The following is a 24,591-nucleotide window of genomic DNA, read 5'->3' as shown; positions in this document are numbered from 1 at the left end:
CTGTGTACGTGGTGCTGAGGAGTAGAACCCACGGCTTCATGCGTGCTAGGCAGACACTACCACTAGGCTGCATTCCCAGTCCCAAGGATTGTTTTTTGAAGAACACACTGTGGGAAGATCCTAAGCATAGGGAGATCTTAGGCAATCAGAGATTAAAATACAGAACAATGTGTACAAGGAAAAAGAAAATTCCTTATTATCCTACTGTAAGGTAAGTCAGAAAAAAAAAAAAAAAACACCTAGCCACAACAAACGTGGAATAAGGGGCAGTGGCCAGATTTCTCATTAAGAACCGAATTTTCATTCCTTTGTGTGTACGGTGGTAGGGGTGGGGTGTTTTAACTGTTCAGTAGTCCCTTTGCTAAAAGCATGAACACAGATAAATCAGTTATATATATATATAGTGTGTGTGTGTGTGTTTGTGTGTGTGTGTACTAGCACTTAAACTCAGGGCTAAGGCACTGTCCCTTAGCTTTTTCACTCAAGGCTAATGTTCTCCACTTTCAATTTTTTGGTGGTTATTTGGGTACAAGTGTCTTATAGACTTTCCTGCCCCAGGTGACTTTGAACTAGGATCCCTAGATCCCTCCTGAGTAGCCAGGATTACAGGCATGAGCCATCAACACCTGGACAGGACACAGTTATATTCTAACAAAGATAATCACACAGTATTCTAACTGAAGAATTGAACATCAGAAAATATATAGATGAGAGATCCCAAGCAGGGTCATGATTAAGTATTTTTTTCTACCTCCAAGCCACTAAAAAATATCATAGATATGATTAGAATGTACTTCATCAATTCCAAGATGAACATTATCCCCTGCATCATATTACCAATGACTTTAATTGACCCAACTTTTTCCTAGCTGGTTGTGATGGTGCATGCCTATAGTCCCAGCACTAAGAGGCTGAAGCAAAAAAGACCACGAATACAAACCAATACCCTACTTCTCAAGACTTAAAACCAGAATGTTCTCTTTCCTTTTTTCCTTTTTGGGCTGGGAATGTGGCTTAGTGGTAGGGTGCTTGCCAAATAGCATGCATGAAGCCCTGGGTTCTTTTATTCCTCATACCACATAAACAGAAAAGGCTAGAAGTGGCGCTGTGGCTCAAGTGGTAAGAGTGCTAGCCTTGAGCAAAAAGAAGCCAGGGACAGTGCTCAGGCCCTGAGTCCCAAACCCCAAGATTAATTAGCCCCCCCCAAAATTCCTTCTGGCTCAAATCCATCTCAATCCCCCTTTTTCATAAAAGCATACCTTCTTCAGTTCATTATCTTAGACGTGTAAATATCTGGGATGTCCCCAAACTACAAGACTGAAGGATCAAGGAAGAAAAATCTTCAAAGCACTGAAGCAAAACAGACCTTTTCCCTAGGTTAATGGCCTCGAGCATTTGTTATAGTAATGGGAAGCTGGCTATGACTAACACTGTCACCCTGATAATGTATCTCTTCTTCTGTTAATCCACAGCTAGTATCAGGTCTGAAGAATCTCTGGCAAACACACTTGTTACTATTTGTGAACTTTGTTCATCTTTTTTTTTTTTTTTTGGCCAGTCCTGGGCCTTGGACTCAGGGCCTGAGCACTGTCCCTGGCTTCCTTTTTGCTCAAGGCTGGTACTCTGCCACTTGAGCCACAGCGCCACTTCTGGCCGTTTTCTGTATATGTGGTGCTGGGGAATTGAACCCAGGGCCTCATGTGTACGAGCCAAGCACTCTTGCCACTAGGCTGTATCCCCAGCTTGTTCATCTTTCTAAACCAGGAGCTTAATGTCTAGAAGCACTTTTCAACTTTGGACTACCCTACCACTTGTACACAGCAAACAATGATAACACAACAAAAATCAACCTACACAGCAGCAGTAAAGCATGTCTTTTTTTTTTAAAGGGGGCCTCTCTCAACAAAAAGCAAATTACTCACACTTATTGATTCTGGTCTTCCTTAATATATACATAGAATGCCAATGAATCGAATCTTGAGGTTCATGTGGGATGAAAAATTCCTTCTAGTGAAGGTTTTACACTACTTAAGACACGCGGTGCAGGGTGCTGGTGGCTCACGCCTGTAATCCCAGCAACTCAAGAGACTGAGATATGAGGATTGCAGCTCAAAGGCAGCGTGGGCAGAAAAATCCAGGAGAATTGTATGTCCACTTTGCTACCAAAAAACCAGAAGTACTCCAGTCCTGGTAAGTCAAGCAAACAAGCAAGGAAGGAAAGAAGGACAAACCTAGCCAAAACGATAGCTCTAAATGATCAAAAATGTAAGGCACCGTTTGTATCATTCAGGCCTCTAATCCCCAGGCATATACATTCACTGGGTCAGAGGAAAGAACCAACTCAGGTAAGGAATCTCTTGAGCTCTTTCAATCAAGCTAGGAAGATTATGTAAAGATTAATTTTGAAGACTAAAAGAACAAGCAACTCAAGGCAAAATAAAATAATCCACTTGTTTCTGAATGGCAACTATTCTATATGTTACTTTTGCTGGGCACGGTGGCTCATGTCCATTCAGTTTATGAGTACAAAGCATCTTGATCAATGTTACGCCTTCCATTGTTCTTCCCTACCACTCCCAACTCAAAGTATTTTATTATGTCACAAATTCATTTTTTTTAATTTTTTTTTTTGGCCAGTCCTGGGCCTTGGACTCAGGGCCTGAGCACTGTCCCTAGCTTCTTTTTGCTCAAGGCTAGCACTCTGCCACTTGAGCCACAGTGCCACCTCTGGCTATTTTCTATATATGTGGTGCTGGGGAATCGAATCCAGGGCTTCATGTATACCAGGCAAGCGCTCTTGCCACTAGGCCATATCCCCAACCCACAAATTCATTTTTTAATCATAACTATATCCACAGAACAAAAGTAGTACCATCAAATGTGTAGCTATGTTTGAGTTGAAAAAAAAAATCAATAAACTAATGGAAGTCATTTTTTACTCTGCAGTGGAGAAATACAATCTTTGGCTTCCCAGTAGTGATTATCTCTTCACAAGAATACTGTCTGGTACCAGGCACTAGTGGCTCATGCCTATAATTCTAGCTACTCAGGAAGCTGAGATCTGAGGATCACAGTTCAAAGACAGCCTGGGCAGGAAAGGCCGTGAGACTTTCATCTCCAATTAACCATCTAAAAATCAGAAGTGGAGTCGTGGCTCAGAGCAGTAGAGTGCTAGCCTTGAGCAACAGAGTTCAAGGTTGGGGCTGGAAATGTGGCTTAGTGGTAGAGTGCTTGTCTAACATGCATGAAGCCCTGGGTTCGATTCCTCAGTACCACATAAAGAGAAAAGGCCAGAAGTGGTGCTGTGGCTCAAGTGGTAGAGTGCTAGCCTTGAGCAAAAGAAGCTCAGGGAGGGCTGGGGATATGGCCTAGTGGCAAGAGTGCTTGCCTCATATACATGAGGCCTTGGGTTCAATTCCCCAGCACCACATATACAGAAAATGGCCAGAAGGGGCGCTGTGGCTCAAGTGGCAGAGTGTTAGCCTTGAGCAAAAAAAAGCCAGGGACAGTGCTCAGGCCCCGAGTCCCAAGGCCCAGGACTGGCAAAAAAAAAAAAGAAGAAGCTCAGGGACAGTGCTTAGGCCCTGAGTTCAAGCCCTAGGACTGGCAAAAAAATAAAATAAAATAAATTCAGGGACATGCCCAAAGCCCTGAGTTCAAGCCCTAAGACTGATTAATCTTTTACCAGTTTCCACAAGAGGGAAGGAGGAAACCCAAGAGGAACTTCAATTATTACTTTACGGGTGTGACATGTCCATGGTACTATAAAATGTCTATGGTCTTTACCCATGTACACATGGTAGTTTTGTGAACTGGTTATTCCCCTATCCAATGCTAGACTGCAGGAGGAAGAGCAAGTCTACGGAAGGATTGTCCCTCAGAAGGAAGCAATACTAAAAGCACCCTGAATCAAGATGAGTGGAAAACATTTTGGATTTACAATAGAGAATACTATATCTGATCAAGAACAGGGTAAATGGAATTTTATACAAATGGTTTGTGCAGCCATTCATATAGTTTATAAAAATATTTGCTCTATCCTATATTCAATAAAAAAATTTAGGCCTGGCATCATCTACCCACTAAAACAGAGCGTGCGTGTGTGTGTGTGTGTGTGTGTGTGTGTGTGTGTGTGTGTGTGTGCCAACCCTGGGGCTTGAACTCAGAGGGCCTGAGCACTGTCCCTGGCTTCCTTTTGCTCAAGGCTAGCGCTCTACCACTTGAGCCACAGTGCTATACTTCTAGCCTTTTCTGTTTTATGTGGTACTAAGGAATTGAACCCAGGGCTTCATGCATGCCAGGCAAGCAAGCACTCTACCACTAAGCCACATTCCCAGCCAAAACAGAGCATATAATTTTAACTATTCACCAAGAGACGAAATACCAGACAAGAGGACTTAAAATGGAAGTCAGACCATGGGTTCACAAAGAGCTATCATAAAGCAAATATTGATGATTACTATATAACCCTCTCTAAAGAGAAGCTCCAACTATACTTGCTAAGCGAGCTGGCAGAAGAGCTATAGTTAGCAAACACCACTTGCTCAAGAGCCTTGTTACCCAGAGCAGTGCTCCTTCCTAGTAAGAAGCCTGCTAGTCACAATCATATGCCTATCAACACCCACACCACCTCAGAAGTATTTTCACTAGCAACATGTTAGCTAGCATTGGACAAAAAATGCTTCTAAAAAAGGCATCTACAGGGGATTCAGACCAATCTTATAACTGTTTAAATGACCAAATTTATTGGTCTGAAATAATGGTTCATATCTGTAATTACAGCTACTTGGGTAAGTAGCAATCTAGAAGGCAACAGTTTGAGGCCAACCGAGTCAAAAAGTGAGCAAGACCCTACCCCACCTCAAGTCTGAGGTGCAAACCTAGAATTCCAGCCATGCAGGAAGTACAGATAGGATTGTGGCCCAAGGTCAGGGCAAAAAGTGTAAGATCCTATCTGAAAAATAACCTTGAAGCAAAAAGGACTGGAAGTGTGATTCAAGTGGTAGGGTACTTGCCTGCAAGCACAAAGTTCTGAGTTCAAACCTAAGTAAGTACTGCTGAAATAAATGAACAAATAAGCAATTTATTTGCTCAGTTGCAAAAGACCAATTAGGCTCACCAAAATAAACAATGAAAAGATTACCAAATTAGGCATAAAGTCTCAAAGCCAAGGGATTTAAGTCAACATTTTATTAATGTATGACAACCAAAACCTGTACAAGTAACTGCCTCTCTGCTCATCTGAATTCATAAAAGTAAAATTCCAAATATAAAGTTGCACTTAAAAACCAACACAAAATGAAGACACAATTCAGCTTCAGACGAAACATTTTCTTTTTTTTTTTTTTTTTTGCCAGTCCTGGGCCTTGGACTCAGGGCCTAAGCACTGTCCCTGGCTTCTTCCCGCTCAAGGCTAGCACTCTGCCACTTGAGCCACAACGCCACTTCTGGCCGTTTTCTGTATATGTGGTGCTGGGGAATCGAACCTAGGGCCTCGTGTATCCGAGGCAGGCACTCTTGCCACTAGGCTATCTCCCCAGCCCCAGACAAAACATTTTCATGCGATTGTCCCTTACATGTCTTCAGTTTTCTCTTTAAGCTAAAGTAATTAATCAAAAGTAGAGCAGAAATAAAATTTGTCATTAAATATAATCCATGAGTATCACACAGAACAAGTAGAAATATAGGCATGAAAACCAACTTCAGCCAGGAGCTGATGGCTCATGTTTGTAATCCTAGCTACTCAAGGGGCTGAGATCTGAGTATCAAGGTTCAAAGCCAGCCCAGGCAGAAAAGCCCCCGTGAGACTCATCTATTAAACACTCAAAACACTGGAAGTGGCACTGTAGCTCAAGTGGTAGACCACAGCCTTGAGCACAAAGAGGCTCAGGGACGGCATCCAGGCCCCGAGTTCAAGCCCCACAACCAACAATAACAAAACTTCAGAGGTGGATGTAGTAGTAGCACAGGACAGTATTTTAGGAGAGAGCAGAGACAGGACCATTGTGACTTTAAGGCTAGACTGACCTACATAGACTGACCTCCTTTCAATTAAAAACAACAAAAACAAACTAAACGGAGGGAGGGAAGATGGGAGAAAAATGAAGGAGGGGGTAAAAAGTATGACAAGAAATATACTCACTACCTTATGTATGTAACTGTAACCTCCACATATCACCTTGACAACAAAATTAAATAAATTTTAAAAAAAACCTGAAATGACCAAACAAATCAAAACACCACCATGAATAACCAGGTTTTGCAAGAAGACACTTACACCAAATGCGTCCTAGGGACCTATTCGATTATTTAACACAGCCAAGGCACAGGTAGCTCTTGCCTGTAATCCTAGCTACTTAGGAGACTGAGATCTGAGGATCATGGTTCAAAGCCAGTCCAGGCAGTCAAGGCTGTGATACTCTTATCTCCAATGAATCACCAGAAAACTGTAAATGAAGCTTTGGCTAAAGTGGTAGAGCCCTAGCCTTGAGCACCAAAGTTCAGGGACCACGCCCAGGCCCTGAGTTCAAGCCGCATGACCAGGGGCAGGAAACAAACAAGGCTGGGGTACTGGTGGCTCACATCTATCATCCTAGCTACTAAGGAGTTTGATACCTGTAAGTCCAGGTTCCAAGCCAGCCCTGACAGACAAATCTGCAACACTCATCTCCAATTAACCAGCAAAAAAGCCAGAATTGGAGGTGTGGTTTAAGTAGTAGAGTATCAGCCTTAAGCGGAGAAATCTAACGGAGAATATAGCTAAAGGCCCTGAGTTCAAGCTCCAGTACTGGCACAGAAATAAAAATAACCAATGCAAAGGGTGGAGTGACATAAATGATTCAACATCTGTTTAGCGAGGGTAAGGCCCTAAGTTCAAATCGCAGTACTACACCAAAGATATATTTTTTAATGGGTTAAAAAAAAATTCCAGAGTGGTGGTGCACACCTGCAATCCCAGTACTCAAAAGAGGCTAAGATAGGAGGATCTCAAAGTCTGAAGCCAGCCTGGACAAATACAGTTAGTGCCTGTCAAAAGGAAAAAAAAAAAGTACTTAAGTGCTTAAAAAGGAATCAATTATATCAATTAGCTACGCAAATGAAAAGTGGCAGGAAAGATCTAGGAACACCAGGGTTTAACTAAGGAAACTAGAATATGAATTTTAGAATGACAACCTTATTGCATATACAATGCAACTTGGCAATTTCTTAGAAAAACACAAGCATGGGCTGAGAATCTGGCTTAGTGGCAGAGTGCTTGTCTAGCATGCAAGAAGCCCTGGGTTCCATTCCTCAGCACCACATACACAGAAAAGGCTGTAAGTGGGGCTGTGGCTCAAGTGGTAGAGTGCTAGCCTTGAGGTAAAAGAAGCTCAGGAACAGTACCCAGGCTCTGAGTTCAAGCCCCAGGATTGACAAAAAGAAAGAAAGAAAGAAAAACAATCGTATCAATAGTTGTTTGATACTTTTCTAAAGATACAGTGTGACAATACAAGGGGCACCAGTGACTCCCACCTCTAATCCTAGCTATTCAGGAGGCTCATATCCAAGGATCAAGGTTTAAAGTCAGCCTGGGCAGGAAACTCCTCACCTCCAATTAACCACTAAAAAGGGACAAGTGGAGCTGCGGATCAAGTAGTAGAGCACTAGGTTTGAGGTGGTGGGAGGGAGGCTCCGGGGTAACACAGCACTCAGGCACCGAGTTCAAGGTCCAGATCTGGCACACACACAAATAGTTTTTTTTTTTTATCAGCAACCTAGTATAATAGAATGGACCTCGTAGGCCCAGCGATTCAGGAGACTGAAGCAGGATCACTTGAGGCTAGTTAAAGACCTTGTGTCAAGAGTTTGTGGGAGCCAGTGGTTCATGCTTGTCATCCTAGCTACTCAAGAGGCTGAGATCTGAGGATCATGGTTCAAAGCCAGCCCAGGCAGGAAAGTCCATGAGACTCATCTCCAATTAACCATGGGGAAACCAGAAGTGGTGCTGTTGGCTGGCAGCTCCTTGAGCCCCGAGTTCAAGCACCACAATCGACAAAAAAAAAAAAGTCTAACTCCCATTTCTGAAACAGAAGCAGGAAGTTTTCATTGTTTTCTGTTTCTTTCAATTAACCCTGTTCCACAAAAATAAAGCTTTGCTAGAAGTTACAAAACAGCCAAGTCTTTAGAATGGTTTATGCAGGGTTCTATGAAATCTGTACCTCACTCCCACTGTGACCCAATTTACTACTGTTCGTTTTTGTGCATCCCATTCTAGCAATACTGGGAAGAACTCACAGGGTGCCTCCACACCGGGGGACCCTTCCCTCTGCTTGAAATACTTCTCCTAGATGTTACCACAGGTAACATCCTCTTCCTCTTAAGTCTGCCTAAATAAATAAATAGTACTTTCCTAAGGAGACTTATCTACCTACCCCACACCTTATAATGCAACCTCTTCCTCAACAATTCTGAATTACCCCTTACCACAACTATGCCATTTCTCCTTCCATGGCACTTTGAACAATGCTTGTTCTATTTATTGCCCTTTGTTTGGATATACACTCAGCAAGGGCAAATCTCGTTTTATATACCAGTCAACTCTACTCTACCTATGTTTAGCACACTCATGCAAATGTTTTAAAAAGAAACAAAACACCTCTTACCACTGTAAATGACTTGCCCATCTCACTCATGAGAGATCCTTGAAGACTGACATATGCGATTTGCAGTGCCCTCAACACCTATCTCTGGCCTGTGATGGACACTTCAACAACAGACACTTAAGTGGTTGCAACCATCTTTACCTGAAAGGCAACTTTCTCTATGCTCCAAGCCAGGAATCAGACCTGTGTCTGATTAAGAGTGAATCTGAAGGGGCTGGGAATATGGCCGGGTGGTAGACTGCTTGCCTTGCATACATGAAGTCCTGGGTTCGAGAAAAAGCCCAAAGTGGCGCTGTGGCTCAAATGGTCCAGTGCTAGCCTTGAGCAAAAAAGCCAAGGACAGTGCTCAGGCCCTGAGTTCAAGCCCCAGGACTGGCAAAAAAAAAAAAAAGTGATTGTGAGACAGAGGATATTAGGCCCTAAATACTGCAGCTCCAAAGTGAATTTATGTTTTCATCTCAACTACTTTGATACAAGTTTCAAACTACCCTAAGTCTAAAAGGCACACTTGGTCCCTCCCCTCCTGGCTTAAGGTAACCCTATGGCTTTATGTTTACTTAAATCCTACTTCTTAATTTTCCCTGATGACCCCCAACTTAAAGCACTTACAGTGCTTTAAGTAATGCCAAGTGTTTTCAGGCGTTATCTCCTTCAATGCTTCTAACAGCTCTGGTAAGCTGCTGCCAATTAGGATAACTGTTTCCAAGATGAAAAAAAAAAATCCATACCCAAGAGAGACGAAAGTCACTTGTCCAAGGTTAAAGTAGTTTTTAAATCAGTCTGCCTAACTCTAAAAATCCCAAGCTCTGTAGCCATGTACTGTGCTTCCTTTCCCCAGCATGACACTTATACATACTTCCTCGTAGCATACGCTGTCACTTCAATTTTCATTTTCTCCAAGAAAGTAGATGATATTGTCCAAGCCTTCCTTCGGTTCTTAGAAGTATTACGAAAGAAGACATTTTATAATTCTTTACAGATTCCATACAAGTTATTAAATAGGAAGATACATATATATGTGTAGTAAAACTTAGCACTACTAGAAACCCAAAACTACTAAAAGCCACAAAAGCATTAAAAATAAAAACTCCAAGACCTGTGTAAAACAATAAACATTTTTGATTCCTTCCTCATTCATATCCGCCAAAGATGTACTTCTGAGTCCACTTTCCTGCATGTGTGAAAAATTGTGTCCCCGCCCCCCCCCCCAGGAAGTGAAAGGACTGCACCAAAACTGGTAAGAGGAACTGAAAACAGGCACTTTCCCATTCAAAGGCTAGTGAGTTACTTTGCACTGGTTAAGCGCTCAATTAGCATTTACTGAATCATGATACAGAACTGTTTGAGGTTTTTCAAGTCTCAAGCCAAACCCTGTAGCATGAGCTTTGCTACTGGACTGATTTTGCAGTAAATCAATTTAGTCAAAATAACATTAATCCATGGTGAAGTGCACATGAAAGAAAAGGAACCACCATATTGAGTTCGCTTACTATGCCTAGAGATGGACTGTGCTTTATTTATTTACTTTTTGCCAGTCCTGGGGCTTGAACTCAGTGCCTGTGCACTGTCCCTGAGCTGCTTTTGCTCAAGGCTAGCAGCACTCTACCCCTTGAGCCACAGCACCACTCCCAGCCTTCTTCTGTTTATGTGGTACCAAGGAATCGATTCCAGGGCTTTATGCATGCTAGGCAAGCGCTCTACCACTGAGCTAACTTCCCACCCTTGGATTGTTTGACAAAAGCAGTATGACTTCTTTTTTGTGCTCAGAGAAAATCCTTCCGCCCTGCATTCAAACCTAACAGCTATGGAGCCAGAAGTGGTGAAAAGATTTAGCAAGGTGTTACCTGAAAGGGGGGTGGGGGATAAAAGGTGTCAAAAGAGCAACAGGTCTGGGATCTTCCTGGTCCTTAAAAGTTTGACAGCTCTGCGGGAACACTGCCCCACCCTCTCAACGCTAACAAGGAAAAGGACTCCTTAGGATCTAGAAGGGAAGTTTTCTGAGGTATCAGAAGTACGAGCAGCAGATACAGCCTTGACAAGTAAAAATGTCCACGACTGAAAACAACAAAAATAAACTACTGGGCAAAAAACAAACAAAAAACACAACTCTTATTTCGGTTTTCCAGAACATTGTCTTCTTTAGAGCATTCCTCAAATGATTCTGGGTTTTGGAAAGTCAAGGCTTCAACAAGGCGTAAAAAATCCAAGTCATCCATTTAGGTGAAGGGCTTCCAGTTCACCAAGGAAAATAAGTGTCTGCAGAACCTCAAGCTGTGAAGAAAAACCTATGTGGACAAACAACACTGCAGTGTCACCTCAACCACGGGTGTGTGTGTGTGTGTGTGTGTGTGTGTGTGTAGGGGGTGAGGGGAGGGAGCCACAGAAACCTCAACCAACCATTATTACAAAAAAAAGCCCAGGTGCCCAAAAGGTAGGTGTGTGTGTGCGCGCGTGTGCGTGTGTGGTAGAAGGGGCAGCCCGGAAGCATTCACAAGGGGCAAGGTAAAGGAGTCCCCCAGAAGGAAAAATAATCCTATATTTCTTTTAATCAAAGTAAATCAAGCTCCATATATACACAGGCGCGGGGGAGGTGGGGTGGGGTGGGGTAGGGTGGGGGAGTTGGGGGGGTGCCTTCCTCGCGGCCCAAGGCCAGACGAGACGGGCGGGCGCGCTGAACCGCGCCCGCGCGAGCGTGTGTGTGTGTGTGTGTGTGTGTGTGTGTGTGAGTGCGCGCGCGCGCGCGCGTGTGCGCTAGGCCCTTCCGGTTGCGACCTTGCCTGCCGTCGTTCTCAGCCGGACGCCGGGAGTGAACTTCCACTCGAGCCCGGGGATTCTCGGCCTAGGCTCGTCGGCGCCCTCTTGGGCCGGGCCTCGAGCACCCGGGGGGGGGGGGGGAGGGGGGGAGAGGGAGGGGTGGAGTGGGTAGGGAGTGTGAGTGTGAATGTGTATGTGTGTGTGTGGTGGATCGGGAGGGTCGAAAGCTGCTTTTCTTTGCAGCAAGCAGCAGGACCTGGTCGTGCGGGGGTGGGGGGGGGGGGGGGGAGGGAAGACACCAGAAGAAACTCGCGCGGGAGGAGAGGTCAGACCTGGCCCTGGTTACCCCGCGCGGGGTGGGAGTTGGGGGGGTGAGGTGGGGTGATGGGGGGGAGCTGATCGCTCTCTGCCCCCCTCCCCTCCCCACTCTTCCCCCCTCCGGTGGTGGTGGCAGCAGCAGCAGCAGCAGCAGCGGCGGCCGCCCCTCCCCCACCGGGCCGCCCCAACAACCAACCAACCATGGCTGCGACGCCCGCCCGCCCCGACTCTCTTCTTTCTGGGCGCCAACGCCGGCCCGCCGGGGACCGGGGCGGACGCGCGGGAGGTGGGCACGGGAGAAGCAAACCCCCCCCCTCCTCCCTCACCCTCCCCTCCACCACCACCACCCCCCATTCCCCCGGAAACTATCCCGAGAGCAGGAGGAGGAGGAGGAGGAGGGGGACGATCATCACGATGAGAGAAAGAAGCGGCGGGCGGCCCTCAGGCCTGCTTTCTCTCCTCTCCCCCCCCCTCCACCACCACCCTCCCCACGGACCCCCCCGGACCCCCCACCCCACCCCACCCCCGCCGCGCGAGGCCGCCCCGGCCTGGGGGCCCGTTAGTCCCCCCCCCCCCGCGCCGCCGGTCACCCCGAGAGCCCCGTCAGGAGGAGGACGCGCCCGCCGGCGGCCCGGCGCGGAGGCCGGGGGAGGAGGAGGAGGAGGAGGAGGAGGAGGGGGGGGGGGGAGGACGGGGACGAGCGAGCGAGCGAGCGCCTGCCCCCCCCTCCCCACCCCCCCTCCCGCCTCACCGCATCCCGACTTCACCCACCCCCACCCCCCCCCCCGCCGCCACCCGGCTGCAGACTTACTCCGGAGTCGGGTGCTCGGGGTCGTAGAAATCCCCCATTTTCGGAGGCGGCTGCGGCCGCAGCTGCTTCATGGCGGGCGGCGGGCGGCGGGCGACGCCGAGCCCGGTGGCTTCTCCGGCTTCTCTCTCTCTCTCTCTCCCCCCCCCCTCCTTCCTTCCCCGCGACACGGGGGGGGAGGGGCGCGCGGGAGGGGAGGGGCGGCGCGGAGGGGAGGGGACGGGACGGGGAGGGGACGCGGCCCGGCGGCGGCTGGGGCGGCCCGCGTCGCTGGCTCGCTCGCCCTCGCCCTCCCTCTCCGTTCCCTCCCTCCTTCCCTCCCTCCCTCTCTCTCTCCCCCCCCCTCCGGCGCCCGCCAGCCGCTCGCTCGCTCGCGCGCGCTCCTTCGCCCCTCACACACACACACACACGCACGCACGCTCACCCGCGGAGGGCGGGGCGGGAAGAGCCGCGTACGGCCACGCCCACTCCCCCCACCTCCGTCACGTCACGTCACGTCACGTCGCGTCGCGTCACGGACTTTTCCTCCCTCCCTCTCACCTCTCCCGGCCACCCACTCGGGCCTCTTAAAGGGACACGCACCTGCCTCCCGACAGCCTGCAGCTGACACGCGGCCGCCGCGCGCGCGCGCGCCCCCCGCCCCCGCCCCGCCCTCGCGGCTGTGTCGGGTGGGAGGGGGGGAGGAGGAGGAGGACGAGGAGGAGTGGGCGGGGCGTAGCGCCCCCTCCTGTCAGTCAACGTCGCCGCCGCCGCCGCCGCCGCCGCGCGTCCCACGCTCGGTCGTCCGGCTGCTTCCCTCCTCCCCCCCCCCCCCTCCACCCGGAACTATAAACCCCGGGGCCGGTGTGGAGTCGGGTGGGACGCGGGACCTTGGTGGGGAAAGAGTGGGGTGGGAGGGAGGGAGGGAGGGACACGCTGCACGCGACCCCCCTTCTCTCTCCTCCCCCTCCTCCCCCCCCCCCCCCCCCCCGTCCAGTGACTTCCGGGGGAGCCAGCTGCTAATTGCTCGCCGCCTAAAGTGGAGACCGGGCGGGCCTCTGAGGTAACTGCATCCCCCCCCCCCCATGTTTCCTTCTCCTCACCCCCTTTCCCTTATCTCTCTCTCTTCCCTCCTCCTCTCCCCTTCTCCCCCCTCTCTCCCTCTTTCCCCCCCTTCTCTTCATCTTCTTCCCCCCCCCCCATACTCCCCTCTAGGAGGAAAAGGGAGCTACCAGGCCCAACACCCCCCCACACACACATACACACCCCCCTCCCCTCTGCCCTGGCCTCCTGCTCCTCCCCCCCCCCACAGGGCACCCAAGGCTGGGTCCCCCGCCCACAATACCCCCCCACACCCCCCAAAGGCTGCAAGGCTGGAGGTTACTATCTAGAAAGAAGGGTGGGGGGTGGAGGGTGGAGGGGGGGAGGAGAGTTACTTTTCCTGAGGAAATGACAAGCTGGAAGGCTAACTTGGTATGGTTATTTTAGGTGTTTTGGGCAAGGGGGAGAAGCCAGATTGCATGGAACTGGAGGCGGGGGGGGGGGGGGGGGGGGGGGGGGGGGGGGAGGGGGGGAGGGGGGGACTAAGTGGGTTGATGTCTGTGGGAATCCCAGATCTGAAGGGGATGATTGGAAGCCAGCGGGGGGGGGGGGGGGGGGCGGGGAAGGCCTCTCAGATGCTGATCTCCAATTAACCCTGGGAAAGCCAGGAGTGGAGAGTGCTTAGCCTAAAGCAAAAAGCAGCTCAGGGACTGTGCCTTGGACCCTGAGTTCAAGCCCCAGGACCCACCCGCCCAAAAAGAAAATAATATTGTTACTAACAATAACAACAACAAAAAAACCGTGGCCACATTTCCAGGATACAATATATAGTGATGGATCATTTTGAAAGTCTGTGGTTTGTAGCATTAGCTCTTGTGGGGTTTTTTTTGTTGGTTGTTTTCAGCTGGGGGTTGGTGGAGGGGGGGTGGAATGAGCGGAGGGTCTCACTAATTTTGAACTGTATTTTACCACTAAATAATTGGATGAAGGTAGGTGTCCTAATTACTGAAATGCAATCTAGAAAACAGACATCATTAACTTCTCATGTATTTTTTGTGTATGTGGGACTGTTTGCTGGAGGGTTTTGTTGTTGTTTTTCCGCTTTGAGTTCATTTTGCCTTTTATTTTGTCTGGCACCTACAGGTTCAGGGCTTATTAAAGACTTCCTAAGTTCCAGTCTTCCATAATTTCTTTACAAACCGTGAATGTTACTAATTTCCTTCATTGTACAATGATAATATTGATGCGGACCCTCCCCTCTCCTTGATGTAAAGAGGGAATGAAACAATATTCATAAAGCTCTAAGCTTTTGATAAATGTCAGTACGTTTTCAGTCACCATAGTACTTTGGCTAAGGACTAGAAAAGGGAGTCAGGTATAGGCTTCCTGAGTCCTTAATAGCAAAGTAAGTAGTTCTCTCAGAGGAGGGGCAGGTGAGCTGTAATTGCTAGTCTGATGATAGCATTAGTCTGGTCAGAACTCATTGTAGAAACCATATTAAACCTTGAGGGCCAGTGGGAAACTGAGGCCCCACTCCTAAGTCAGGGAGCTACATTTTTACAGGCAGTACCTTTGGTCTATTATTGTACTGAGTTCTTTGAAGGATCTTGCTTTTGTAGCCCATTCTGGCCTGGATTTTGGTTGGGTTTGGTTGGGGCTAGACTGGGGTTTGAACTCAAGGCCTCTTACTTGCGTCACTCACTGCTCTACCACCTGAGCCACACCTTGAACCCACCCGGCTGCTGGTTATTTAGAGATGAAATATAGCAGACTCTACTACCTGGAATGGCTTCAAACCATCATCCTCTATATCTGAATAGCTGAAATTATAAATATAAGCCACTTGGTGTGTGTGTGTGCTCGTACAAAGTCACTCAAAGCTGGTACTTGGCTCAATCACTTGAGCCGCAGTTCTCCTGCCGGCTTTTTAAGTTGGTTCATTGGAGATAAGAGTCTCAGGGACTTTCCTGCCCAGGCTGGCTTCGAACCACAATCCTCAGATCTCAGCCTCCTGTGCAGCTAGAATTACAGGTATGAGCCACTGACATCCGCTTTGGGAGCACATTTTTAATTCTAAGACAAGGCAGCTTTGAAACTCACACTTGGGTCTAGCCTCCTGACAAAAGAGTTACAGGATAATTTGGGTTTTTAAAAGTCATTATTAGATACTATTCCCAGCTTTCTTCTTACATAAAGCCTTCCAAGTATGTTTAAAGGAAAAATGTCCAAGAAAAATCTTTATATGAAATCTAAGAGGCATTCCAGAGTGCTTAAACACTATTTACAGAAAAAAATCCTTTTGGAATTCCTTCTGTTGTTAATGTCTCCTGGTTGTCTCTAAGACACAGCCATATACTATTTGTGACTTTTTTTTTTGGGGGGGGGGTGTTGCTCGTGGGCACTATCCCTGAGCTCTTCAGCTCAAGGCTAGCTAGCACTCTACCACATTGAGCCACAGCTCCGCTTCGGATTTCCTGGTGGTTCATTGGAGATAGTCTCACGGACTTTCCTCCCTGGACTGGCTTTGACCCTTGATCCTCAGATCTCAGCCTCCTGAGTAGCTAAAATTACAGGCGCGAGCCACCGGGCGCCCAGCTGTTTGTGACTTTTTTTAAAAAAAAAGTTTTGCATCTGTGGACAGTTGCCAAAATGCAAACAAATCTTCCATCTCATGCAGAGCATTGAGTTTTCACACAGGATCATCCAATGGAGGCTCTCTTGTGAACCTGGGGGCTCCCAGGTTTAGCTCATCCCACTGACCCCACAATAATGGAATTGGCCTCTTGCAGCAGTGGGTAGCTCCGGGGACCATCCACTCGGATTTTCTCAGGCAAAAGCTTCAGGACTGAACACAATGCCTCGGCCAAGAAAGGTTATGAGTACTTGCCAGTCTCTTCTGTGACATCTGCTCTGCCTTTTGTGGGGATAGGTCCCTGCTGCTCCACCCGGATCATAGGCATGGAGTTGAGGATTCTCAGCTCTGTGCTCTTGAATAGTGATTTTTTTGCTAGTCCCGGGGCTTGAATTCAGGGCATGGGCACTGTCCCTGAGATTCTTTTTCTCAAGTCTAGTTCTCTACCACTTGACCCACAGCACCACTTTTTTTTTTGGCCAGTCCTGGGCCTTGGACTCAGGGCCTATTCCCCGGCTTCTTTTTGCTCAAGGCTAGCACTCTGCCACTTGAGCCACAGCACCACTTCTGGCCGTTTTCTGTGTATGTGGTGCTGAAGAATCCAACAGGGCTTCATGTATAGGAGGCAAGCACTCAAGCCACTAGGCCATATCCCCAGCCCCGACCCACAGCACCACTTAACACCCTTTTCTGAGTAATTTATTGGAGATAAGCGTCTGACGGACTTTCCTGCCTGGTCTGGTGTCAAATCGTGATCCTTTGGTCTCGGCCACCTGAGTAGCTAGGATTGTAGGTGTGAGCCACTATGACCCAACTTCTTGCTTTTTTTTTTTTTTAATTAGCTTTTTGGAATTTCACTGTTTTATTTACTTGAACCCTCTCTAGAGACAGCCTAATGAAAAAGTAAATCTTCATCTATTAAGGCATTTGGCTCTGTTTAATTGGATTTGACCGCTTGGGCACACCTGCACAAAAGCTTTCAAATGAAATGTACATTTTTGTTGCACGAGCCTAATTTAAAATTGTCCCAAGGGGACAATTTTCTACAATTGCTGGGAAATTTGCCATGTCAAGTTGAGAGTTACAATGACTAAATTCAGCACTTACTTTTTGATGCCAAAAAGAAAAAAAAAAATCACAATACCTTGAAGATTAGAACACAGAAAGGAGGATAGACCATTAACTCTGGTGGTTAGTCTGTGTTACTGTCATTGCAACACTTAATTGTGCTGGAGTAAATTAAATCTATTGAATTCCAGTAATTAAGATGCCCTGGGAAGCATACAGCCACATAGATCTTGGCTTTTTGAGTAACATAATTAAGTGGCCTTGCAGCCTGGCTTTCCAGTGCTGTTAGAAAACAGGATACAGGGTAACTGCCATAGCACCTTGCTAGCTAGGCCCTAGGAGATAGAAGCAATATTCTTCCCAATTTAGAACCTTGTGTCTTATATGCCAACCAAATGCGAAGAGGCAGAAGAAGGTACAGAAACCTAAAGGCAAGCAAAGGAATAGACAAGCTTTGCTTTTTTTTTTTTTTTTTTTTTTTACTAAATAGGTGCTCTGCTACTAGAGCCATACCACAACCCTGGAGCAGATAAACTTTACAGTGGTGGGGAAAAAAGAGAAGACTTCAGTATTTCCTAATTGAAGGCCACTGACATGAGAAGTTCCAAACAGAATTAGAGCTGGAGCATCCTGTGTGATTGAAAGGAGAGCCTATTTGGCTTTCTTGACTTGGTCATAAGTTGAAAAATGGGGACAAAAATAAGGGGAGCTAGCTGTTATCAAATTCTCCTTGTTTGGAGGTTATTTTTTGGTGCTGCGCCTGGGACTTGAACTCAGGGCCTGGGCATTGTCCCTGAACTCCGGGCCTGGGCATTGTCCCTGAACTCCTTTTGTTCAAGGCTAGTTCTCTACAACTTGAGCCACAACTTTTTTTGGTGGTTAATTGGAGATAAGAGCCTCACAATCTTTTCTGCCTAGGCTGGCTTTGAACCACGATCCTCAGATCTCAAGTCTCCTGAAGTAGCAAGGATGACAAGTTCCCAGCTTGGGGTTGATTTTTACAGGGGATTTTTGCTTGGCTTTCTTCAGCTCATTTGGATAATAGTCTCGCTTGCTATATGTCTTAACTTAGAGTAGGCCAGTTATTATGGCTAATGCGTTGCTTTTCTAGGGTAGTGGCTAAAGATGATTGATGCAAGGTTTGTTGTTACATCTGGTCTGGTTATTGTCTTATTTGTACATTCAGTCTCTCGGTGTTAATGTTCTTGGAATAATGGAGCAAAAGCCAAGGCTCCCAGGAGTCCCAGCAGACTGGATTCATTCAGCCACCTGTCCTGATATGAGACAGGTAGTGGTGAAGGGCAATGAGAAAAAAACAAAGTCATGTTTAACGTGGCCACCTGGGGAAAAAATAGGTAATGAGGTTCAGTGACCCCCAAAGTCTATTTTCAAAGGGTTCACAAGACCTTCCAAGTTTTATTGAAAAGGAAGAAAAAGCCAGGTGCCCGTGGCTTACCCTTATAATCCTAGCTACTGAGAAGGCTGAGGTAGGAGGATCCAGGTTCAAAGCCAGTCCAGGCAGGAAAGTCTGAGAGACTCTTATCTCCAGTTAACCACCAGAAAACCTGAAGTGGTGCAGTGGCTCAAGTAATAGAGTGTTAGTTAGCCTTGAGCAAAAGCAGCTCAGGGACAGCATCCAGGCCCAGAGATCAAGCCTCATGACTAGCCAAAACTGAAAGAATGAGAGAGAGAGAGAAGAAAAGGAAGAGAAGAAGGGACGGGATTGAGGTGTGAATAGCTGACAGAACCGGCAGTTTTGGTAAGGCCACTGATAAAGATCAATCTTTCCCTCTGGTTTTGCCCTGAGTTGTGGAGGAGTTATCACCATTGCTTGGGGGTAGTTTCCATCCCTACCCTAAAAAAATGTTTATGGGTCAGCCTCATCTTCTTCCAGAATCTCTAGAGGAAAAGTTCAGGAAACCAAATGGACTCTATAGGGAAAAGAAAATAGATTAGACCAGTGACCTTTGTCCTCCTTTAAAACTGTGCGGGGACGGGGGGGGGGGGGGGGGGGTGTGCATGCCTTTAATCTCAGCACTCTGGAGGCTGAGAGGGAGGATTCCTACTGAGTTCTAGGCTGTCTGTAAGGTCCTGGCTAAACAAACACACACACAAAATAAGGTGCTAAAGTCTAGGTTTGTTGTTTTTGCTGTTGTTTGGGGCTTGAACTCCTAGGGCTGGGCATTGCCCCTGAGCTGCTTTTGCTCAAGGTTAGTACTCTACCACTTTGAGCCACAGCGCCACTTCTGTTTTCCTGGTAGTTAATTGGAGATAAAGAGTCTCATGGACTTTCCTGCCTGAACTGGCTTTAAACCATGATCTTCAGATCTCAGCCTCCTGAGTAGCTAGGATACCAGGTTGAGCCGCCGGCGCCTGGCTAGTTATTTCTATTTTTTTGCCCATGCTGTCAGACCTGTGAGCTCTAGTATACCTTATCTTTGACTCTCCCTAGGAACTAGAATTGTAGGTCTGATTTACCACACCCAGCAAGAATGTTTAACTTTTCAGCTTGGGTCCCTGTGGCTTAGCCTGTAATCCTAGTTGCTCAAGAGGCTAAGGTCTAAGGTTGCTGGTTTGAAGCTAGCTGGGGCAGGAAAGTCTGTGAGACTCATCTTCAGTTACCACCCAGAAAGTTGGGAATATAGCTTTGGCTCTAGTGATAGATTAGCAGCCTTGAGCAAAAGCTCAAGGACCTTGCCTTGGCTGTGAGTTCAAGCCTCAGGACCTGCACACATACCAGAAATAATAATTGTTCAGACTTAGGTATCAAATTATTTTTGTCCTGGGGATTGAACCCAGGGCCTCAGTAATGCTAAGCACATACTTTACCACTGAGACTCCCACCAAAGGAAAAAAAAACATAACAAAACAATAATAAAGATTGTTTTTAGCACGGAGGTTTTTGTTTTCAGTTATGGGGCTTGAACTCAGGGCCTGGGCCCTGTTCCTGAGCTCTTTCTCTCAAGGCTAGAGCTCTGCCACTTTGAGCCACAGCGCCACTTCTGGTTTTAATTAGACATGAGAGTCTCACAGACTTTTCTGCCTGGGCTGACTTTGAATGGCGATCCTCAGATCTCAGCTTTCAGAGTAGCTAGGATGACAAGCATAAGCCACCAGCACCAGGCTTAGCACTGAGTTTTGAACTCTGGGACTTGTATTTGCTAGGCAGATGCTGTATGGCTGAGCCACGTCTCCCTTTTTCCCTGGTCATTTTGAGATAGTCTCACTTTTGCTTAAGCCTGCGCCTGGACCTCAGGTTCCTCTGCTGTAATGAACAACAGGTACATGCTGCCCCACTCAGGTATGCAATGAAAATGGCCCTGAAATTCATTTACAGGCCTCGCAGAGCTAGCTAGAGGAATAGGATCTATATGTTCCTGCATATTACTTGCATTTCCATCTATCTTTTACAATTTACTGGGGTGTAACATGGTTCAAAAGCCAAAAATCCCCCTCAGAATTCGTTATCAAAGACACAGTCTTCAGGGCTGGCATGGAACTGGATGGTATGCACTTGCCTAGCATACACAAGTTCCTGGATTCCATCCCCCGCCACTGTGAAAACAAAGCCGATGCCCGCGGCTCACACCTGTCATCCTAGCTACTCAAGAGGGCAGAGATCTGAGAATCACCCTTCAAAGCCAGTCCAGGCAGTAAACGACCAAAAAAGCCAGGTGGAACTGTGGTTCACGTAGTAAGAGGTCTGGCTTTGCGCAGAAGCAGCTCAGGGATAGCACCCAGGCTCTGAGTTCAAGCCCCAGGACTGGCCAGGGGAGGGGGTGGGAAGAGGCCCGACACTGGTGGTTCATGCCTAAAATCCTTGCTCTTCAGGACGCTGAGGATAGCAGTTCAAAACCAACCAACCTGGTAGGAAAGTCCTTGAGATTCTTAACTACCCCCAAACCAGGAATGGAACTGTGGCTCAAAATGGTAGAGCACTAGCCTTGAGTAAAAAAGCAGCTCAGCAGTAATAGCCCCCCAGGCCCTGAGTTCAAGCCCCACCAAAAAAAAAAAGTCTTTAATCTTTTTGGTCTATTTCAAAGTCTTTCACAATTTCTCTTATACTTTGAGGCCAACTTTTCTTCAAATAGTTACATTAACAGAACGTTGTTCTGTTTAAAGAAAAGCCAAAAACAAAACAAACAAAAAAATCCCCACAGGGCTGGGGATATAGCCTAGTGGCAAGAGTGCCTGCCTCGGATACACGAGGCCCTAGGATCGATTCCCCAGCACCACATATACAGAAAACGGCCAGAAGTGGCGCTGTGGCTCAAGTGGCAGAGTGCTAGCCTTGAGCGGGAAGAAGCCAGGGACAGTGCTCAGGCCCTGAGTCCAAGGCCCAGGACTGGCCAAAAAAAAAAAAAAAAAATCCCCACAAAAAAGGTCAGCTATTTCTGAATATTAGGACCACACACAATATAGCCTCATTTTGCCCAGCAACTGTCTTTTGTTTTGTTTTTGTTGCCAGTCCTGGGGCATGGACTCAGGGCCTGAGCACTGTCCCTGGCTTCTTTTTGCTCAAGGCTAGTACTCTACCTCTTGAGCCACAGCTCCACTTCTGGCTTTTTTCTATATATGTGGTGCTGAGGAATCGAACCCAGGGCTTCATGTATACGAGGCGAGCACTTTACCACTAGGCCATATTCCCAGCCCCCAGCAGCTGTCTTTTTATCCAGAGAAACTTTTTTTTCCAGAGAAACTTTTGATCCTGTTATTTTAGCAGACTTACAAATATTTTAATTGGCATCATAGCAACTTTTTTTCCTATTTTTTGAAGTTTGGAGCATGCCCGTTATATATGTGTTCTACATCTGAGCAACATCCCAGTCCCAACAATGATTTTAATATTAAGGATATATTTGAGTAAACTATCTATTTAAGGGGCTGGGAATTTGGCTTAGTGGTAGAGTACTTGCCTAGCATGCATGAAGCCCTGGGTTCGATTTCTCAGCACCACATACACAGAAAAAGCCAGAAGTGGCGCTGTGGCTCACGTGGTAGAATGCTAGCCTTGAGCAAGAGAAGCTCAAGGGCAGTGCCCAGCCCCTGAGTTCAAGCCCCATAACTGGCACTTGATTCTCTTTATCAAGAATATGTGCAGGTTTTCTCATCTGTCTACTAGTAGAAAAGGAAATCCCTTCCGGAGTGATGGTCACATGTGACCATCTAATTTGACCAGCTCTGCTGGCCATGTTGGAAGTATCTGCTTGGTTTTTCCTATCCTTAAGATTACTTGTTTCGGTTTGTGTTAGAACCAGCCAGAGAAGCAGAGCGATGGCATTTGTCCTAAAGTGACGTCGTTCATTTGTCTGCATAGCCAGCATCCAGATTACCATGACAGAGGACCAGCTTTCCTTGTCCAAGAGATTCAGTATTGGCAGAGTCCGGTCCTGGCGATCAGGCTCTCCAACAGCCATGCCAGTCAATCTTCTGATGAGCACTGAAGGGAAGAGGTTGGGACGCCGCAAATAGTTGCTTCCTGTCACCCTTGTCCTATGTTATATTTCCTGAAACGCTACCAAAAACCTAACATCTCCCCAGCATTCTTTTTTTCTGGTTCTGGGGCTTAAACTCGGGACCTGGGGGCTGTCCCTGAGCCTCTTTGTGCTCAAGGCTAGCGCTCTACCACGTGAGTCACAGCACCACTTCCTGTTTTTGAGTGGTTCATTGGAGGTGAGAGTCTCATGCGGACTTTTCTGCCTGGGCTGGCTTCGAACCTCAATTCTCAGATCCTCCTGAGTAGTTAGGATTACAGCCATGAGCCACCAGTGCCCGGCTTATCCCTGAGTTATTTTGCTCAAGGCTAGTGCTCTACCACTTGAGCCACAGCTCTACTTCCAATTCTTTGGGTGGTTAATTGGAGTTCTTCCCAGACCAGCTTTGAACCGTGACTTTTGAGTAGCTGGCCACCAGTGCTCCGCACATTTCCACCTTTTTTGCAAAAGGTCTCCTGCTCCCCCAGTCCCTATTTGGGGACTATACCAATCAAATTCTGTTGCTTCCATCCCATCTGGCAACCCCACCTGAGGAAGAAGACTTAGTTCCATCCATCTGGCTTCACAGAAGGTTGTCCCATAGCCAGATATCACCCCCAGAGGTGATCTGGAAGGATCACCTCTTCCCCCCCCCCCCCCTTTTACCATAGTCCCATGACAGGGATGTCAATCAAAATTTCTTCTGGGGTTGGAAATGTGGCTTAGCAGTAGAGTGCTTGCCTAACATGCATGAGCCCTGAGTTCAATACTTCGGTACCACATACACAGAAAAAGCTAGAAGTGGTGCTGTGGCTCAAATGGTAAAGTGCTAGCTTTGAACAAAAAGAAGCTCAGGGATAGTGCCCAGGCCCTGAGTTCAAGCCCCAAGACTGGCAAAAAACAACTTCAGGCAGAAAAGCATCACAGAATATGCCCAAAGCCAGAAGCCAGCCTGGGCAGCAAAGTCTATGAGACTTATCTCCACTTAACTACCAAGAAGCCAGAAGTGGAGTTGTGACTCAAGTGATGAAGAGTGCTAGCCTTGAGCATAAAAGCTCAGGGACAGCTCCCAGACCCAGGACAGGCATCCCTCCTCCCCGCCCCCAACCCCACCCTCCACTCCCCAAAAAGACTCAGCTTCCCTTCTCAACCACCAGTCATCAGTGTGATCTTTCCTCTTACATCCTTTGTGTTTGTGGACTACAGGGCCTTGGGCTATGAATGTACTCTTGAGTAGTGGTTTTCTCTCTGAAACCCAGAGGGTAAGGAAAGGGGACTGACAGATGGACTGATGGTGACACCTAGCCCACATGTGGAGGAGAAGTTGTGTCTAACTAAGGACAAGCTACTCCGTCAGTCCTAGGCACCCGGATGTAGCTCTGCCTCGTCCCTGTCTGGGTCACTGTGTAGACGTGATTTCTGGCGTGGTTGCTGAGGAGGAAGGGCCCTCTGCCTTCCCTGGCCCAGGAACACAGGAAGGGTTCCACGAGGGAATGTGTGGTCTGAGGAGCTGGAGACGGAGCACCCCTCAAACCAACTCCCTGCAATAGATCCACCTCGGAGAGGAAAGAGGCTGCCCAGAGGGGTGAAGCCTGCCAGGGGGCCGGGCTCACCTTTTGTTTTTCTTCCCCTATTGGAAACTCAGTTTTAACACACTTGTACAAAGAGAAGATGTCCTTTCAGATAGGAAATAAATTTTTAGATGAGCACTAAAAGTCTGAACTGTTTTATCCTTACTCCATATAAGAGCATATTTTTTTCAGGAGCTGAACAAGGGCGTTCTTTGAAGAATGCTCCCCTTGGCAGGCCGGCCGGCCGTTGCGGGTTCTCTGGGCAGTGTACCAGCTCTGGACCTCAGGGCCAAGTGGTTTAGCA

The 24,591-nt window shown here is 47.6% G+C and overlaps 1 protein-coding gene across 5 annotated transcripts in view; it reads right to left on the bottom strand.

Annotated features, from left to right (window-relative positions):
* Setd2 (SET domain containing 2, histone lysine methyltransferase) overlaps positions 1–12,627 on the bottom strand; it is a 55,361-nt gene extending 42,734 nt beyond the window's left edge. For all 5 annotated transcript variants that reach the window (XR_007209207.1, XR_007209209.1, XR_007209208.1 and 2 more), the window contains exon 1: positions 12,526–12,627. Coding sequence is in view for 2 of the 5 variants with exons in the window: in XM_048334405.1 (XP_048190362.1) it covers positions 12,526–12,596 (71 nt within the window). In the remaining 3 variants the exon portion in view is untranslated. The remainder of the gene's footprint in view (positions 1–12,525) is intronic.
* Positions 12,628–24,591: the final 11,964 nt, after the last annotated feature.

Source organism: Perognathus longimembris, chromosome 26 (assembly GCF_023159225.1).
Source record: "Perognathus longimembris pacificus isolate PPM17 chromosome 26, ASM2315922v1, whole genome shotgun sequence".
NCBI classification, from domain to species: Eukaryota; Metazoa; Chordata; class Mammalia; order Rodentia; family Heteromyidae; genus Perognathus; species Perognathus longimembris.
This window is presented reverse-complemented; position numbering and strand designations above follow the sequence as displayed.